Genomic DNA, 19793 nt, shown 5'->3' with positions numbered 1-19793 from the left:
TCCCAGTCCGACCCTGATGGCCCGTACTCCAATGGGCTGTAGGAGTAAGTTTTACACCAGCAGAGTGCACCACCACAGAATACTGATGGTCCATTTGACTCAAAATTGATCAGACGGTCTGAGAGTTTTGCAGACAGGATACCCACCGGCAAACTGTAAGGGGCATATTTATCAAGGGTTTGAGTTGTGTTTGCACTATGCAAAATAGTGCATGTGTGACGCCAACCCTAAAACGCAATTTATCAAGCCACGCAAAGCCACTTTGCATGGCCTTGAGTGGCAGTGCGAATTAGTGCGTTGCATTACTCTGCCCTAGGAAGGTGTTCCATTGGCAGTGTGGCATGGTTTTTAACCCAGTCCCAGATTTAACGTTGCTGGTAGACCTGGGAATGCGGCAAAATGCTACACCTTCCCTGGGGAGGCGTAATGATGAGAAGTATCTTTATTTTCCCTTGTTACTTCCTCTTTCTATGTGTGCTGTATTCTGCAGCACACATGGATAGAGGAATATGCCTCAGAGTATGGTTTTTGTGCAGGAAGGTGTCCTCTTCTGGCACAAAAACAATCCTGAATGCAAAAAAGGAGGCCCTTGCACTATAGAACAAAGAGGTCTGCATTGGCGCTAGGCAGCACATTGTGCACCAGTACTGGGAACAGAACAGGAATGGGTTATATTGTAATAAATACAGCTCATGCTCGTTTTCCTGTAACGCAATGTAGCGCAGCACAGCCAGTCGACTGGCTGTACTGCGTTGTGTTACTTTTATATAACTATGGCCCTTAATCTGACTCTTAGTTCTTCTGTGTGTGTTGACTCTACTAATGATCCTATTCACGACTTACAGATGAACATCCATGGACCTCACAGAAGACGAACTTGCTCTCCTCACTGAGGGAAGGACTCCAGTCCCCTGAGGGTAGAGTAGCATTAACTTCTACCATTACCAGCACGGGTTGAAAATTCTAGTTCAATCATAAAAACAGATTATAATTTTTACAACCCACCTTTTTCCGCCTCTATGCTGATGTTTAAAGGGGAGAGAAATGTGTTGGGTGCTCCCCTGGCGAGGCTCCCAAACATTGGAAGCGACCGAGTGCGAGGCACGCCTTCTCTGAAACTACTGTGACTCAGAGGAGGCCCCAGGACTTATATTGACACAGATGACCCTTTTCAGAATTTGTGATTATTCCTGATGAAAGGTGATAGCAGATTGGAAAAAATTGAGATGGGAATTTCAGGCTATGGCTGTAATGCTGGAATTAACCCAAGTCACTAGTAATTTCTCAGGGCTGCCTCACAGTCCATCTAGTTTGCCTACATCGCCACTTCAAACAGAGACCAGCCATATGCAAATCAGACCTAGTACTCATCCAATTGGAACAGTCCAGCCCAAACTGGCAGGCCAGTAGGGAGTGAACTTCACTCCGGTCTTGTGAAGGTGGGGGGCATGTTCCACTCTCCTATTGCTAAAGTCGATGTGAATATTCTGGCTAAAGTCCTAAAATGCTGAGCTAAATATATCACTATTTGTTCCCAAAGAAGTATATTCGAGAATACATGGTTGCTCCATGAGTTGTTCTCTCGATGCCTCCTTAACTCAACATTGTTGCAGGACGGGCACCAGCAGCGTTGGTCACACACACAGACACACACATGCACGCTCTCTCTCTCTCTCCCCAATTCCTTTTTTGTAGGAAATATGCCTTTTTGTGTGTCATTGAGACTAGTAGATTGGAAAATCACAAGCTTCAAACTACCACATCTTACATTTGCCCCAGTATACTACATTTTTAGGTTGAGCATACAAGACCTATTGTAATTTCTCTTTTGATTTGATTGTTTCAGTGTACTTTAAAAATCCTTGCTTGCTAGGGTTTAGCCCTGTCTCTTTGCTCCTCCCTTTTCCCTTCTGTTCCTCCCATGTAGCAGGGACTAAGTAGTGTCTCATTCAGCTATGGCTCCTTATGTGTTCTTTGAAGGACTACTTTTTAGGTCTCGCCTGATCCAGCGCTTGCGCTGATCTGGCCGAGACATTTTGTATACAGGCTTTTCAAAGTGCTGCCGTGGCCTAAAGCTTCAGTGCACGTGAACGTGCACGTGCGCAGCGCCATGTGTCTTTCCTCCGTAGCACGCGATCGTAATCGCGATCACTTTCACTTTCGCGGCCGCGAGCACGCATTTAAAAAATCATTTGTGCGTGGAGTTGGTTTGCTTTCCACGCCAGATTTTATTTACATAGACATTTTAAGGTATTTTATTCTTGTGTTAACCCATATAATTGTGTCGGTGATCTCAGGACAGAGGAGTGGGTCTGGGTCGTGATTTCTTTTCCCTCCTTATGATTGAATACCCAGGCTGCATAATCTGCGGCTACATACCCAGTTGTCAGTGTCAGCTCGAAGACTGTCAGTACAGTCACACTCGTCCTCTGAATTCTTCGTGGCATCAAGCGATGCGAGACGGTAGCCCACAGCTGGCTGGAACCAATGTTTTTGGACAGACTAGTCATTAACGTTTGTCAATATTGTCACCACGCAAGTGACGTCAGACGCCTACATCTGGCCCATTGCAGCTCATTCAAACTTATGTCATGAAAGCAATTTACAATACCAGGCAGACTAGCATGCATGCAGCAAGACTCACCCTGTATCGTCATGTGTGTCAGAGAACACGGGGACTCTGCCTCTGTGCATGCTCTGTTTTCAGGCCAGCAGTAGGATTGTTAATGTAGAAAAAGGTAGATTCGATTAAATGCCTCAACATATGAGTATTACCCATCGTGATTAATAGGGAGCATTATTGATTACTGGTTAAGCTTGAGGTAGTTATGAACACACCATTCCCTCCTGTTTTTATTCTATCGATATGTTATGTACTGATGTTGCCCTGTCAGTGTCTACGGTTCTTAGATCCTGGGTCTGCCAGCTATCTTCTTGTTTACATTATGCAATGAGATAGCACATAATCAGTCTACACCGAGCTGCCATCGGTGAGCAAGGTACGAATTTGTGGACTCTGCAGAGAACCCAGCATTGTGCACATCACTCTCTTTGGAAGTCTGTCTGCCCGTGCGAAATCCTGGCACTTCATCAGCTCTCCATTGATGTGGTCAAATACTGAAGCACTTTGTGTATTTCAGCCGCCTCATTGCTCTCAGCAGGTGACCCCTATTAGCAGCGGCTGATTGTCTCTTCAATGCCGTTCCGTTATTCTCACAGTCCATCATCAGTAATATAAGCATTTGCAATTCAATACATCTTGCATTTGCAAGAGTGTGGGTATTGCATTTTAAATGACAAAGGCTTTTTTTATGCATTTTGAAAAACTGCAAGCTGTGAGTAAACATGCTCTTTGTGCTTATAGTACTAATTTATTGATTTATTCATTCATTTTATAGTCCTTGCTTACAAGAAGCAAGGCTGGCAATAAAAGAGGTGTGGTTACTGCCATCCTTCCTTCTTGGGAGCAACAACTACAAGTACAAAGGGCGTGTTTATGCACCACTTGCAGGTTTTAAAAACACATAAATAAAGGGCATTGTCATTTACAATGTCAATAGCAAAAACTCACACAAATGCGAGACCTTAATGCCACAATTGTGTCAGTACTACCCCCCCCCCCCCCCAGGTAGAATTAATTCCTGTGCTGTACACGGATAACTGACTACATCATTATACTTTGACCGCACTCGGCGCTGTACTTGGACCACTGATCACCCTTTCACTGCACTACGCGCTATACGAGTCCACTGTCCACTGCCAATGCACATCTTCGCCACACCCTCGCATCACACAGAAATAGTGTTAGCAGTTTTGCCTGCCTCACGTTTAAACGAATCATAAACACATCCCTAAAAACAGCCTTCTGCCCTCCCTCTACATCCATTGGCCTGTCATTCGCATTGTTAACAATGGTTTGTTCCTGAATCCTACTGCCACGCGCACTACCAAGAAAACTCCGGAGGTAAAGAGGCTTGAGCAGACAAAGTACCCTGGGTGAACATAATTCATCTAGTGATAGTATCTGTTCCCATACATTTTTGTGTATGGCTGAGTCCCTTGCTGGCTGCATATCTTTGCTCTGTTTGTTTACATTTGAGCGGTGTTTTCATGCCGACAGTGGGTGGGACAGTGGCTGCATGGTGGCTTGTGGCCGGTTTGCATATCATCCAGCTAGTGGTGGGGAGGGGGCACATAAGAGTTACCTTTCATATTGGATACAGCTTTGACAGAGACCGAATTCAATCCAAGCTCTTCGGACCTCATTCGGGACCCTGCACAAGGCGTGTGCACATCTGAATGTAGGCTCCTGTCTCCCTTCGATGTGAGCTCAGCTCATACCTGGGCCCTGCGGTCGGCCAGCCCACCCTCATCCTGGGACCTTCCAGGCAAGTTCTCCTGTTGGGATAGCCCCTCGCTTCCTTCCTATTTCTGGCTTTCTTTCAAATGGATTGTAGCAGGAGAGATGCATGCCCTTGTTTGTAATTGTGAACTCGCTGCTGCCCCCTGCTGCTCTCACAAGGACTGTGCCAAGGAGGTGAGTAGCTGTCGCAGAGGTTGTGATGGGTGAAGAATGGGCTGGGTGTTTTTCAATCACAATTTTTGGTAACAAGTTATTATGGAGTAAAATGGTGACTTGGTTGAAACTCATCAAACTTCCTCGGAAACTGAGTAAATAAAACCAGCCCTGGCATCCGAGTAACAGGAGTCCTACTTCGCTGAAAGAGTTGATACAAACATGACTGGCACAAATCCTGGACGTTTGTAGCGGTTTTTACCTGGTTAATGATCATGCAGCACATTTGGTACTTACCGTGCTTATGCTTGCTTTTCACAGTTCAAAAAAACATATCTGCACTGCCGAGACTGACACTCCAATTCTCCAAAACCTAAATATGCCAAGTCCTTTAGGTTCTTTTACCTACACACTCTAGGAATTTTACCAGCCATACCCCACCTACAACCATGGCTGAGAAGGAACTGCGGGACTATATGTAGGCTGTGCAGCGCAGGCAAAGAAGATATGGAACACTTGCGATGCTCCTGCAAGAAGCTAAAAGAGGAAAGAGTAGCTCTCCTGAAAACCACCTTTAACGAACTTAGTGTACGCACACGGAGACAAGCAGTGCATTCCGCAACTGAATGGATTGTAGGTAAAATTTATGAAACTAGTCATGCTTAAACAATCCAAAACAGATGATGGTGGTTCAGAAAAATAAGGAATTATGGACATTTCTTAAACTCTTATTTTATAATTATTGCATTTCCTTAACAATTAAGATTTCTCTTTCTCTTTTACTTTTTTTAATTCTGAATTGATGAAATGTGTACTCAATATTTTTGTAATGGTTTTAATTAATCAGAAACAATAAATCTTTTACTTACTTACTTACTTACTACACACTCTACAACTGAGCTAAATGTGTGCTTCAATGTGGGGCACTTTTAACCGATTGTTTAGTATTGTTGTAGTGCTCTTACCTCATCTGGAATAGCGCTTTATTCCCGCAATTAGTACACAACTGGTGAAAGGTCCATTTACATTTTAATGCGTTTTAAGCAAATTCTTCATCAAATTTGATGACTTAGCAAACCCGCAAACATTTGCCCAGGGGCCACAAAGTACGGTCTGTGGTATGACCGAGGGTCGCACTAATGCCAGCAGGGTGGGCATAGGGGGTCTGGGTGGGCCAGGGATATTGCTCGGAGATCTAGAAACATGTTAAATAAATGGGCAAGCATTTAGTTGCATGTTAACAAATGCTTGCCTTTTTATTTAACATTATTTTCAGAATATTAGTGCCTAGCAGCTAAACAGCACTTTGTGCTGCTGTTCACCAGTGGGGCCACACGTAAAGGTCAAGAGGGCCGCGCTTTGAGTATCAGTGATCTAGCTAAATAAAGTCCGTTGCTTGGCTTCATTCGGCTCTCTGCGTGTATTCTTGAATCAGAGTGCATGGCCCAGTGTATAGTAATGCCTAGCTGTTCGATCCCTGGCGGCACAGCACCCAACCTAATATACTGCATCGCTCTGACTCATACAGTCCCAAAACCACTGCTATTGGAACCAAAACACATAAGTAAAAGACATTGGGGCAGATTTATGTTCCCTGGCGCATCCCTGCAAATTAGCATGGATGCGCCAGGGAAGATGCGTCACGCAAGTTTACCCTTGCGCCACAATAGATGCACCGCATTTACAATGCAGCGCATCGTGGCGCAAGGATAAACAGTTGCGTGACGCATCTGATGGCGGAAGGGCGGCGCATTGCTGGAGTTGCGTCGCAAGCGCGAGGCAGCTCCAGCAAGGCTCGGGGGTGCCGTATCAGTACAATGCTGCGTCAATCCTTACGCCTGCTTCAAGCAGGCGCAGGGATTTGACGCAGCATGGCCGGAAAAGTGACTGAGTGAAATCTTGTAGATTTCACTCAGACACTTTTCGGAGGCGTTCCTGCGCCGGAACGCCCCCCCCCCTGTGAAGGTACGCCCACATGTGGCGCAAGCTTTACAACGTGACGCATCTCCCTAGATGCGTCACGTTGTAAATCTGCCGCAGCATGGCGCCGGCTTTCCGCCGCCGCTGCATCACAAAAGTGACGCAATGGCGGCGCAAAAGTGACGCACAGAATTTATAAATCTGCCCCATTGTCATTTACACTGCCAATAGCTGTAACTCTCCCAAATGCAAGACCTATTGCATTGCAAATGCTTGTTTACATTGCTGTCAGGTGGCCCATGTCTGGCTTCCCAGCAAGATAGGGCACTTCAGGGTCATACTTATGGCGATAACTTGTGATTTGGACTTAACAGGCGGCATCACAATTAATACGGTGTAGATTTGGAAAAATAATTTGAGACACCAAAAGTAAACAGAACACTTTTTACTTAATTGCTAGAATATATTCATATCGTAATGCCAGGTTTCACCTCGACACCAAGGAGGTTGTTCAACAATCAGGACTCTCTGAATCGTGGGGGTCGTTCGTTGCCATTTCATGAAATATATCCACTTTCATCTTTTTGCATCGCATGTTTTTTTGCAAATCCATTTCAAGTGAACCGTGCAGAGAATGTCGTTCCACCTGCCGCCGCTGGACATCTTTGCACAGTGTTCGGTTTTTCCCTCTGGGGTCCTCCAGTTGTCAGGTTGATTGGGGGCCCAAAAACTGTAAAGAAAAAAGAAAATAACTGCAAATACTACAAAAAAAACCCCCAAAAAACAGCAACGACTCCGCTTATTTTTTTATAACGATGTTCTCCTCCAGTGGGAGCGCGTGTGGCAGCAAGCAGGCGAGATTAAAAGAGGCAAAAAGAAAGAAAGAAATAGACCATAACACAGACATATTGAAACTTTGCAGCAATTCAAAAGTTTTTCATAATTTTTTGCTGCTTGTATAATATGGAAAGAAGCAAAAGGAAATAGGGCTTTATCAAGATGCAAATGGAGAAAACAGATTTTAAACCACATGCACTTGTATCTGAAGTTTATTCACATCTGTCACAATCCCTTCCAGAGGGCCCCGGGGCACAGAGGAATTCCTGGGCCCAACCGTGGTGGTTGTGGTCTAATAACTCCTGTTAACTCCTGCTGTCCCAGGTCCCGACCTGTTGCGGGTACTGAGTAACAGGACCAAGTACTACCCCTTCAGCACTTGACTCTCAGTGGTAGCGCGTGGCGAGCACTCGGGGTATTCTCTGAGGGCAGTGGTGCAAGCTAAGCAGAGGTAACTGAAACAGGGACCCCAATAATCTGTTAAGAAAAGAAGTAACTATTACAGACGCAAAATAAGATTCAGCTCACTAAACAACACGCACTGCAGTCTCTCAGGGTATGCACTCAAGCACTTTCCTAGGCAGTGTCATCCAGGTACTCCCTCCTCCACGTTCACAAATATGTCGCTGGCGGTTTACTCGAGATGACCCTACAGGTGCTGCCTGCACCAGCAAGCTACAACAAAGTCTCCTATTGGTTCTGAGAGTTTCCCTCGCTATGACGCAAATGCGCTACGGCGCTAGTTCATCCAAGTCTCAAAAGGCCTACCGACCCTGCTCCTGTCTTACCCAGCTGCAGCTTGAAGTAGCGTTCGGGAGCTAGGGCGTTCCTTCCCGTGCCCCACTGATGAGCAAGATGCACTGTGTCTTACCGCAGTCAGCGGGAGTGGAACGCTGAGATGGTTGCGGGCAACGACAGCTTCCAGGTGCAGCAGGCCGCTCCTTCTTCACATTTCGTGCAAGTAAGGTGACGGGGCAGCAGCAGTTAGCACTTATTAAATGTATTAAAGCAACCTAATGTTATCCTGTGGGACAGGTAGGCTATACAGTTGTGAAAGACTGAGTTTTTGCTCTACCAAGGCATGTAATTAGATGTCCAATCTTTTCATTAAAATTATGAGCTACATAGGGCCTACCATAGGGGAGACTTATACGCCATAAAAGGGGAGTTTAAGGCTTGTCAAGGGGGTTATATTGCGAAGTCAAATTGGAAATTTAAAACTGCATGCAGACTGCAATGGCAGACCTGGGACATGTTTTAAGGGGCTACTTAAGTTGATGGTAAAGTAGGTGCTGTAGGCTTACTGGTAGTATTAGGCCCTGGGTATATGGTACACCACTTTACAAGGGACTTATATACATACAATAAATATGTCAATTTGCTGCAAGCCAATTTACCATGTTTAAAGGAGAGAGCACAAGCATTTTAGCACTGGTCAGAAGTGGTGCGGTGCACAGAGCCCTAAGTTCAACAAAAACGAATTTAGCAAAAATGAAGGAGTAAAAGCATAAAGTTTGCGAGTGACCCTGCATAGAGGGCCAAGTCTAACACGTAGGAACAGTGTGATATGTATTTATAAACCATTTATTTTCCTCCCCGAGGAATCGCACCAAACTATTGTTTTATAAACATAATCTAATGATACAAACGTTCTTTACTATATCTTAAATTCTGAAATAACACAGAAAAATAAATGTTAAAACGAAAATCAAATCAGTGATTAAGTATAAATGAGGTTCTAGTACAGGAAGGAAGATCATGTAATTAATGTCCTGGTTCAGAGTTTGGCAGATGCGCATTCCGTCACAAACCTGACGGATATCCTGTCCGCCTTATTAGGATATATTGCCCTTGTAGTAAGGCAGAAAGGATATCAGAGTACCTGTCCACCAAACGGGATATCAGGCCCTAAACCTACAATGAAACAGTAAAAAGAAGATAACAAAACAAATATAAAAAGGAAAGGATAGGAGAGGCGAATAAAGAAGGATTGACAAAGTCAATGGGCCTCACTGATTTTAAAGAAACAGTGATATTCACATTTTCATGCCCTTAAGAAGCCGCAATCATCCCTTTCCCAATTCAGGCTGCAGTACCCCTTTTTCTCAAAATCACCACCTGAGAGCACGTGCATGATATAAGCGCTGTAGAAGAAGAGGCAACATACATACGTTAATTTAAGTACAGTAACACCAAGAAGCTATTTGGTCATGGTGCACTTTACAAATAAAAACAAGTAATGGTATAGACAATAGGTCTTGTCTTCATAAGGAGAGTGGCAAGCTATTGGTTTTACCAATACTTGTTAGTAAAACATTGCTTTAAAAAGTTTTTAAAAAATCAAAATACTTGAAGGAAAGCAAACATACCTTTAGATACTTTAAAGAAAAAAAAATTCTATTTACTTTCCACTTGACAAGTAACTGGGAAATTTGCTACAGCCATTTGGTGCGCTACAGCAGCCCAGGGATCAGATTTATGAAGCTCCAGGAGAAGAGAAATTGTTTCAGTCACTCTAATTACACCTCCTGCCTCAATTACACTGGATGTAGGAGCCTCCTCCTTCCTCAGCACCAGCAATGCTGCCTATGTGTTCCATGGCCTGAGCCTTCTTGCATGGGAGTGGTTTCCTGATCTGAGTCAAGAAACAATACAAATCATACAATAAACGGATGGTAAAGAAGCCAGGCACCAGGGAAGGGACAAATTAAAAAATGAAGGCAATCTAATGGATATGAAGTGCGCAAATGAGATTGGCAATAAAACCAACCAATGGTAAGCTATGGTTGGACCGTAAGACAGCTCTAAGTATTTGTATTGTACACAATGGTTCTTTGACCAGGTAAAACAAGCCAGTAGACAAGACCTACTTAACATGTTCTCATTAAAGCATGTCACACTGTCACACCTCCATGTAGCAAAATCTGTGAAATATTAACCACCTCAAATAAAGTACATATTAAAAGCATGTTCAGTATGTTACTAAGAGCACATTATAGGATTACTAAGCAAGAATCAGAAATACATACAGTGGTTCTTTGTATGCTGATCCATCAACATAATACCAGTGTCCACCTGGTTTTTCATTTGTAAGTCCAATCCAGTATTTGTTTGTTCCTCTCCTGGACGCCAGGTACAACTACAAGAAAAGATTCAAGCACTGTTTGTATTGGTGAAGGTAATTCCTTAAAACTGATCATGTATTAAATCGAAATAAACACGTATGGAATTAATATTAAACAGAATTTCTTCAATTTATAAAGTGCAATGTGATACTGTTCTGGACCTGCCTTGACTTTGATTTTTTTGTAAAGGTCCCTTAATGGTATTTGTTCCATAATACACACATAATTGTTTTAACCATCAATTTCTAAATACAGTAAAATGCGCTTCTCATCCTCAACAACATTGCTCATACAGATACACATGGGGGTGTTTCTAATTTCCCACAAATAAAAACAAGCCTTGGCAAAGTCAATTCAATTTAATATCACTTTATTCGAATATAATAATATCATTAAAAGAATCATAAAAGAAATACTTTTGTTCCATTTTAAAAACATTGCGCTCTCTTTCTTATTGCATTTATCAAGATCCGATGAATTGCATGTAAGCAAACTATGATTATATTGAGAGCTACATCTAGTGGCCATATCTTTGCTTTAAATAAAAGCATCTACATTTACAAAGCAAAAGATATACTGCGTTTAGGCCCATTGCTTCATAATAAATAGAAAAATATCTAAAAATAAGAATATCAAGAGAACACATACTAATATGGCTATTATCTTCTTAAAAAACGTTATAGTGCGGTCTCTTAAGACATATCTTTGAAGGGGCCGATTCTGATGTCGTTCGAAAAGGATCCAATGGGATTTGATTTGCAGAATCTTATTCAGAACCCTTGTTTATGAATGAATCGTACACATTTCTCAATGACCGATTACGATGCCCGGAAACGGTTCAAGCAGCGCGAATTGGTTCTGAAAGGCATTCGGACAGCCCGAGTCTCTCAGAGCTGATTTGTACAGCTCTATGGACACGTTTTGTGGACGAGGGATTACAATGAATTTTCTGGCAGCTGTTCCGATTCGGTTTGCCTGACACTAAACCGCTGTTGGAATCTCTATTTGAGGGCACGTTGTGGACCCCCTTCACCCAGAGGCGTACGAATGGGACCCGTGGGGGTACCCAACGGAACCCTCTTCCCAACCATGCACAATGAGGCAGGCACCGTGGGGTTCCCTCTACAGGGTGCAAGGATTTCACCAACCACGCCTTTTTATAATGGGAGCCTGTGTTCTCGTTTGGAACACAGACTCCCATGCAAGTCAATGCGAGTCCAACCGAACGGTGTTGGGTAGCATCATAATCCGTCAACCGGACTCGTAGGACCCTATTCATTCAGAAACGAGTGCAAGACCGATTAGTTCGGAACAGTTTCCTCACAACATCGGAATTGGGCCCTAAGTGTGCAAGAATTTTCCTTCTACCGAAAGCAGATATAATATATGAAGTAACAGAAAAGCAGATAGCCACATTTTCTAAATAGTTAAAAACATCCTGATAATAAATATATTTGCCAGTTTTAAAAATTGGTACTAAGTATTGTTTTCTAAGATCCTTACAAAAATGAAAAAACAGAATAAAGTGCCTTGTGCTTTGGACGGATCTGCCATCACATAGACAAGCCCCCATCTTAGGAAAAGCAACCTTCAGATGCAATGTTCCTAGATGTCATCTAGTGAGGTAAAACCTATGCTGGGTGTTCTTCACCTGTAAAGGTAGTTTTGCAGGTCAGCTTGTACCGGGCCTGAAAGATATCTACACACCGTAGATCTTTTAGATTCACAAGTATCTCTTTCTGCCCCGCTGTCTCCCCGAATATATATTTTACCTCAGTTTTCTATGTCATAGTATTTTAACTGTCTCCAATGCACATCTATCCACATTTCTTAGGTGCCTGTCTGTATATGTCAGCCATCTTAACTTGCTTCAAGCGTCTAGGGATAAGCAATCTGATATTTCCTTAGCAAGCTTTGCCCCGGTTTGCCTCCATTTGTTGTAACACAATAGGATGGGGCTGGCATGTAGGCCATCCTCTAAAAAAGGAACTGCCACTTCCTTGTTTATAATTTAGGATGAACTGATTCTTGGCACGGCCAGCAGTCGGTCTAAGAACAAGTTCTCTTAGGTTTGTAAAGGGGTCACAATTGACCCACCTCCACAATGCAGCGCTTAACTAGCACTAGGGAGGCATTTGTTTTTGTATAACATCAATATTTCCCTAATCGGTTCATGGCCTACTTTAGCCGCAAATCTAAAAATCGATTCAATGGCTCTCAAAAATGTCATTTTGCATGTGTTCAAATGGGTTTTACAGTGCCCTACCGCTCTGAATTGAACTTCTAAATATGAAAATGATTGGGTCTCAGCTAATCTCACTCCCCTGATATGGTGTACCCTCTTTAACACCCTTCCTTTCTGTAACATCTCATCCACCCCATTTATATAGAGTAAAATAAGCAGTGGGGCAAGGACACAGGCCTGTCAGATCCCCCGAACAACCTTAAGGCATTGGGTACATTCTCCTTACGGTGCATAGCATACCCGTGCAGTCAGATGTGAATACAATTGTGACAAGTAATAAACAATGCAGGTCGGGGCACATCCATGAGGGATTTGTATTAGTATGGGTTATTTATAGAGGGCAATGTGAACAGAATGGCATCCTGGTGCTAGAATTGCTAAAACTCATTTATGAAAGCAGAAATAGTGAACAGAGGGTACAATAGCGGATGTTCAAAAAGTCCTCTAAGTGATTAGTTAGGGAAGAGCCAAGTTTTAAGGGCCTTCCTAAACCTAAGTAAGTCAGTCTGGAATCTTACTTGGGATGGTAACTTGTTCCATATCTGTGCCGCTTTAACAGTAAAGGCTCCTTCTCCTTTCTGCACTTTGCTAAATCTCTGTTCTTGGACAGAATTGAGTGTGGTTGAACAAAGTGACCTTCCAGGGTTGTATTTCCTAAACCTAGAATGCAAAGACTTTGGTCCTTTATTATGCAGAGCTTTAAAAACAATGCAGAGTGATTTGAAAGTAACCCTCTGTTTGATGGGTAGCCAGTGGAGGTCTCTAAGAGCACCAGAGGCAGACGAGTTCCGAGGTCTGTTTAATGTTAATTTGGCAGTAACTATCAGGACGTGTTCTAATTTCTGTATCAAGTAGTTCACGGCTCTCAGAAGGAGGGCATTACAATAGTCCAGCCTACTGAGTGTTACACATCTAGAAATCAGGGATCTTGCTTGGACAGGTAATATTGGGTCCAATTTCCTGAGGCCATGAACAAGGGCGAAGGAGACCCCAGGTACTCCATTCACATGCTTCTCAAGTGAAAGATCTTCATCCAGCATTACTCCCAGATTACGGACCATCGTTGAAATACCAAGAGGGGTCTCTGTACGCAAAGGCCAGAAATTGGAGGGTACAGATCCTGGGATTATACTGGGACGACAACAAAGGAGCTACGTTTTACCTCCATTTAGCTTTAGGCAATTTACTCTCATCCAATGAGAAATGTCTAATATACAAGCCTGAAAATTACTAATCAAATCCAATTTATTATTGTTGAGTGAAAGAATTAGTTGAGTGTCATCTTCATTAAACAAGATTGGACTGAGTGAAGACCCCCGAGGAACGCCATTTTGAATCGTTCTGAATTTAGAAGAAAGTGGGCATGGCCACAGCCAGGTCAAGGAGGACCAACACCTACTAGTGCCCACTATCTGTCATCCTACGCATTTCGTCAGTAGCACAAAGCAATTCAGTCTCTTTTAATGGAGCTTCTCTTCATTTAGGTAATGCCACCGCCATTTAATTTCAAGTTGCCTACAAATTAGTTTTCCCTCCTTTAAGGTTGTATTGCACCAAGGGGCAGACAAACCTATATGAGATTTTTGGGTCATAAAGGGAATCTGCTTACCAAGTATTTTTATAATCTCATATTTGAACGTTTGGCAATTCTTTTCTATCGACTCTAAGGAGTCAAAAATGTTTGAAAGATTACAAATAGGCTCTGATCCAGGCATAGAAAGTTTATGCTAAGCTCAATTTTCGGATCTAGACAGGGTGGCATTCTTGAGAAGACCCACCTTACCCACGTGTAGGTGAAAAGTAATAAGTGAGTGATCTGTCCAGCACAGAGGAGTGATTTCCCTGACTGATATCAATCCTTCTGGGCAAAAAATTAGGTCTCGAGTAAGACCACCAATATGTGTGGGGCCTCGAACCAGCTGCTGGAGACCAACGTTTTCACAAGAGCTCATCAGTTCATGAATCAGCGTCATGTTAGTTATAGTGTCCAAGAAAGGGGAGAGGCTTGAGCTTGGAGTATCTGGTGGCCTATAACATAGGGAACCAACTGCCACGTTCCCCTTTTGCCCTTTCAGCTGGAACCCTAACGTTTCGATTTCTGCTACTTCATCTGGGGGCAAGACAGATAAATTCCACTTACCCCTGTAGAGAATACCAGTTCTACGCCCTTTCCTAATGGCTCGATGTTTATGGAAACTTTTAAATCCATCTGGGCAGGCTCTGTCAAGATCAATAGCAGACTCCAGGGTGGTCCAAGTCTCTGTGATAAACAAAACATCAAACCTCCTGGAGTCTGGAATCTAGCATTCAACAGACCACATAATCACCTAAAGTCTGGAAGGATTGCTTTCTGTGCAGATGCCTACAAGGAATGAAGAACTGAATGTGACAAATAGTGTTACGGTTGACTCTGCTTTTCCAATATATAAGTAGTCATTAATGCATTCCTATGTGTAAGTGCTTCCTGGAAGGTGGAAAGCTTCACCAAACAGCCAGTAGCTTGCAGTGAGAGAGTGATATTCCTATGGGTGCAGTCAAAGTCCACTCCATGGGGCATATTCACAGGGGAAATGGCGGGTTAACTTCTCACTCCACCACTACAGAAACGCAGGGCTGCACCATATTTACAAGAATAAGGGTCCAAGGGTGTCTGCTTGCAGGGGAAGGTTGTTTATGTGCAGGAAGGTCCCCCTTCCTGCACATAAACAATCTTTAAATGCTGTTTTGTAACTTCTGTTTCTGGTGCTTAATTCAGCACACATACAAGTTCCAAAACGGCATTTTCTTACAAATGATTGTTTATGTGCAGGAGGAAGGAGGCCCTTCCAGTACATAAACAATCTTTGGCCTTTCGCTGTTTCCATGTGTGCTGCACAGTGCAGCACACAAGAAAACATCAAAAACAAAGAGAAATGAGGAATTTCTCCCAGTTGTGCCAGGGTAAAACCAGGGTTTCCCTGGTCTTAATTCTGGCGCTGCCTCCTATTTACAGCACCCTTGCAAATAAGGGGCAGTGTCAGAATCAATGGATGTTGCGGTGGAATGCTCACAGCAACACCCATTGCCCACCTAGGGGCCCAGTATTTCTTCCCTTCTGTGAGTATCTTTACTGTGGGCATAGGTAACTAGTGGGTACAAAGTTACTGCCAAATGCCTGTTTTTAAGGAGTAACTGTTGATAACCAGTGTTTTACGGTAATGTCCACAGGTTTTTTTCAAACATTTCACAAGCTGTCAGCAGGCAATGTGTCCGGATGAAATTTAAAAACACTGCACTGTGTTAAAGATGGACTTGCTGTCCTGGTAGGGCTGGCAAACTATGTTATAGGCCCCTGGCACTACCCCAATCAGGATTACCAGCTCCGTTTTAAATTCAATTAACAGAGAAAGCATATAACTTAACCCCATCCAATCGAGATAGCTCTTCTGGCCAGGCATTGATTAATGCAGAATGTATTCCGGTGAAGGCTCGGGCCACGTAGTACATTTATATCTTCAATCAATTAGTATCTTAAAAAGTGTGACTACTCACCCGTGAGGGTCTCAAGGCACTGAGTGGGGGGCAAAGGTGGCTGGGGTTCAGTCAAAGAGCCAGGTCTTGAGGTTCTTCCTGAATTGCGGCAACAATGGTAATTGCCTGAGGTGCAGAGGTAGGGAGTACCAGGTCTTCGCAGCGAGGTAGGAGAAGGATCTTCCTCCCGCTTTGGTCTTGCGGATCCATGGGATGGTGTCCAGGTCCAGTTTGGCGGAGCGGAGATGTCTGGTGGGAGTGTAGAAGGAGAGGCGATGGTTGAGGTTTGCAGGTCCAGCAGTGTAGAGGGCTTTGTAGGCATGCGTGAGAAGCTTGAATGTGATTCTTTTGTTGACAGGTAACTATTGAAGTTCTCTCACGTGGCCAGAGATGTGGTTGAAGGCAGGAGGTTCAGGATGAGTCTGATGGAAGCATTCTGGATGGGCTTCAGTTTTTATGGGTGTTTTTGGGTGGTGGAGACGTAGAGTGCATTGCCATAGTGGAGTCTGCTACTGACGAGCGCATGGGTGACCGTTTTCCTGGACTCGGTGGGGCTCCACTTGAAGATCTTATGAAGGATGGGGAGTGTGTGGAAGTAGGAGGATGAAATGGCATTGAATTTGGAGTTCATTCAGTTCAAGATGAACCTATTCTTAAAGCCTGCCTCTCACAGCAGCTGTGGAACAACAATCAGTTTGAGCAGATTCTGCCACTATATTATGTAGTTCCAGTTGCAAGTGGATACTCCATGCAAGTATTTTTGGCCACGTACATATTTTTCTAAGAATGTTCAATGGGTTTTTATTAGACACCTACTTCAGCACCACACAAGGCTTACTGCTTACATTTTTTTAACCGATGCTGACACTGCCCTGACTGCTAAATAAATAAAATGTAAAATCCAGGCTTCGTAAAGCACTGCAAGTTATCCGTGAGGGTCTCAAGGCTCTGAAATGTAGGCAAAGTTCTTAAGTGATTTGCACAGAATCATAGGATGTTGATGTTGAAGTCGAGACTCAAACCTCGTTCCCACAACTCCGAAGTCTGCAGCTCAGGACATTACCCCACATCCTCTCCCTTAACATTTTGTTGTGGCCAAATCAAACATCGGCAGAGTTTTCTAACATGCGGGTACTTTATTGATTGGCGTGGTGCAGCCAATAATCATCACCCATGTTCCCTAGTAGGTGGTTGTAGGTAGAACAGGTATAGAAACTCATTTTAGTTGCAATGCGCAGAGGAAAAGTAAGTAATGGATTCCAGTGCTGCAACCTAAAGGCAGAGTTTAGCCATGCAAGGACGACTAAAAAAAAATATAAAGAAAAAGGCCTACCAAAGTATTGGCCGACCAGCCCTGGCACTGAAGTGCCCTACTTTGTTGGCGGATGTGATCAGGCATAATGCTATCACTCACTGGGCAAGAGACCCAGTGGCTCAAGTGAACTGACCCATTGGCCCATGTTGTATTTTGTGGCAGGTGAAAAAAGTATAAAAGGCAGTTCAACAGACCTATGGATGAAGAGGGCTGACCCTAAGCCGTTCTATGTGTTTATATATGTATGCATTTAATATTGATCATTTTTTGGTATTTGGGGTTGGCAAGACAGCTACATTTTTCGCTAGTGTAGTCCTAAAAATCTTTAATAACTATTGCTAAAATTGACCTAGTCAAGCCCCTGCAACCCTCTCCTCCAAGATACTGTATCAGAGAGAGATCAGATGTGTCCTCTATTAATCTTCATACATTAACATAAATATTTCTTCTATCTAACTGTCTATATTATGAAATGCTTACATCAATACCAAGAAACGCCTCATTTCTTGACCACAACAAACCTAAAGATGTAAATCGATGTCATGTTAGATAGTGCATGTTGGAACCCTGACAACCAACAATGCACGTCTTCCTTACCAGGTGATTTTTAAATTTGGAAAAGCATTGGCCACTCCTGTGCCAAAGGTGGTACCTGTGCCATCTGGGAAAGATATTGAAATTTAGTTTTCAGATAACATCAGGCTACCTTTCTGGAATAGGAGTCCAGGGGTTGCATTGAGCATTGAGCTAAGAAGATGTAACAGTGTCCAGCTGTGAGACCATAAAACTTCAACTCTGACTGGACCTGCCAAGTTTTGCTTCAAAACCTAAGGAGGGTGATGGAACCATGTGACTGTCAGCTGGGTCTCTTTTATAGGTTGTAATGGCCATTAGGACCCTGTTTCTGGCTAGCGAGTTCCAACTGAACTTCTATTTTGGCTGGTAAACAACAGTTGGGCAATATCACTCCCTTCCCCTTCAAATGAGTGGGTAGAGTTACCCTCTGCACACTCTTTGGAAAGAGATTACTTTTCTTTTGCTATGTACAGTTTCTATTGATCCACTTTTGGGATTTTTGGTACTCGAGCTTCCTAATACATTTTGTTAGGCTGCCTGCCACACAGCCCAACATGTCTCGGGAGGCCTCTACATGACAATGCAGATGTCTCTCCTCAATTCAGACAGAAAACCCTAATGCTCCATCATTCCAATTCTTATAAAAGGGTCTATCTCCTGCATTTCCACAGGGTCCACTTTTATCGTGTTCCTCGCAGAACTAATCTTGGGTAGTGATGGTCTGCAAGCTTGAGAGCATTGATTGAACTGTATCACTTATCTGATACGCTACATCAGATTGTGATCAATATACTATCTTTATTCAGCCACGACCACTCTCAAAACACAGCATTAGCTGAATCTCTGCGTGCTCTCCTAGTTTCAATACCCGTAAACATATAATCGAAAAGCTTACCAATTGCCATTTTTAAGTGGCTCTAAATGGCAAATTGGCAGGAAATACTAAATGAATTTTAAGTAGCAAGGCAAATACATGACTACACACTTTAATACAGGTTGCAACACTATGAACAACAGGTACAACTGTTCCCATCGTGAGATCATCCGCCTTGAATCCGTAAGCACATGGAGGGACATAATCCAAAAGAGTATTGAAGTCACAGACTAAGGATTTCAATCTATCTGGGCACACTTGCCTCCTGGCTGTCCCCTAAAATAACAGATGATCTCCCACCTTTAATGTACAGACTCCCCTTTACGGACAGAACACATTATTATATAGAGATTTGGCTGGAGCAGGGGAATTGTATCGGTATTATTGTCTGTATAACTTTTCAGGTTAGCTTCCTAGTGTTTCCACATTGTCTTGCTTTTTGTATTTTAGGGATTGTAGGCTTCCATCAGCCAACCAGACACCTCTGCTCCACATCCCTTTCGCTCATCCTCACCCCCGCATCGGATGTAGCAGATGCTGAAGTCGCTCCTTCTCCTACGAAGTGAAGACATTGAATGAGCTACCCTTCCATCTGCAGAACTCCCTATTTCTTCCTCGCTATTCCATCAATCAATTGGCCCACTCTAGTGCCTGAATACCCTCACGAGTGACAAGTAGCGCTCTACAAAGCTACTGTTGATTGATTGAGTATGGAGTTGTAAGCTGAGTGTGGAAAGCCCAGGTGCTGTTAGGAAAGAGATAGCTGGTCCTATTTGTTTGCTTATCGTCAATAAGCGGAAGTCTCTACTTACTTCTTTACAGTGACCCTCAGTGGAGTGGTGAACCCCTGCTTTGTCGTTTGGAGCAGAGGGATG

General features: G+C 43.4%; 1 protein-coding gene across 2 annotated transcripts in view; it reads right to left on the bottom strand.

Moving 5' to 3' along the window:
- Positions 1 to 6866: 6866 nt before the first annotated feature.
- The window catches only part of LOC146863412 (C-type lectin domain family 4 member F-like), a 243269-nt gene continuing 230342 nt past the window's right edge, over positions 6867 to 19793 (bottom strand). For both annotated transcript variants that reach the window (XM_085643368.1, XM_085643369.1), the window contains 2 exons: positions 10303 to 10412; positions 6867 to 7166 (listed from right to left, as the gene is read on the bottom strand). In XM_085643368.1, the coding sequence (XP_085499494.1) occupies positions 7013 to 7166; positions 10303 to 10412 (264 nt within the window). In that variant the 3' untranslated portion in view covers positions 6867 to 7012. The remainder of the gene's footprint in view (positions 7167 to 10302; positions 10413 to 19793) is intronic.

The sequence above is a fragment of the Triturus cristatus genome, chromosome 2_2 (genome assembly GCF_964204655.1).
Source record: "Triturus cristatus chromosome 2_2, aTriCri1.1, whole genome shotgun sequence".
Taxonomy (NCBI): Eukaryota; Metazoa; Chordata; class Amphibia; order Caudata; family Salamandridae; genus Triturus; species Triturus cristatus.
This window is presented reverse-complemented; position numbering and strand designations above follow the sequence as displayed.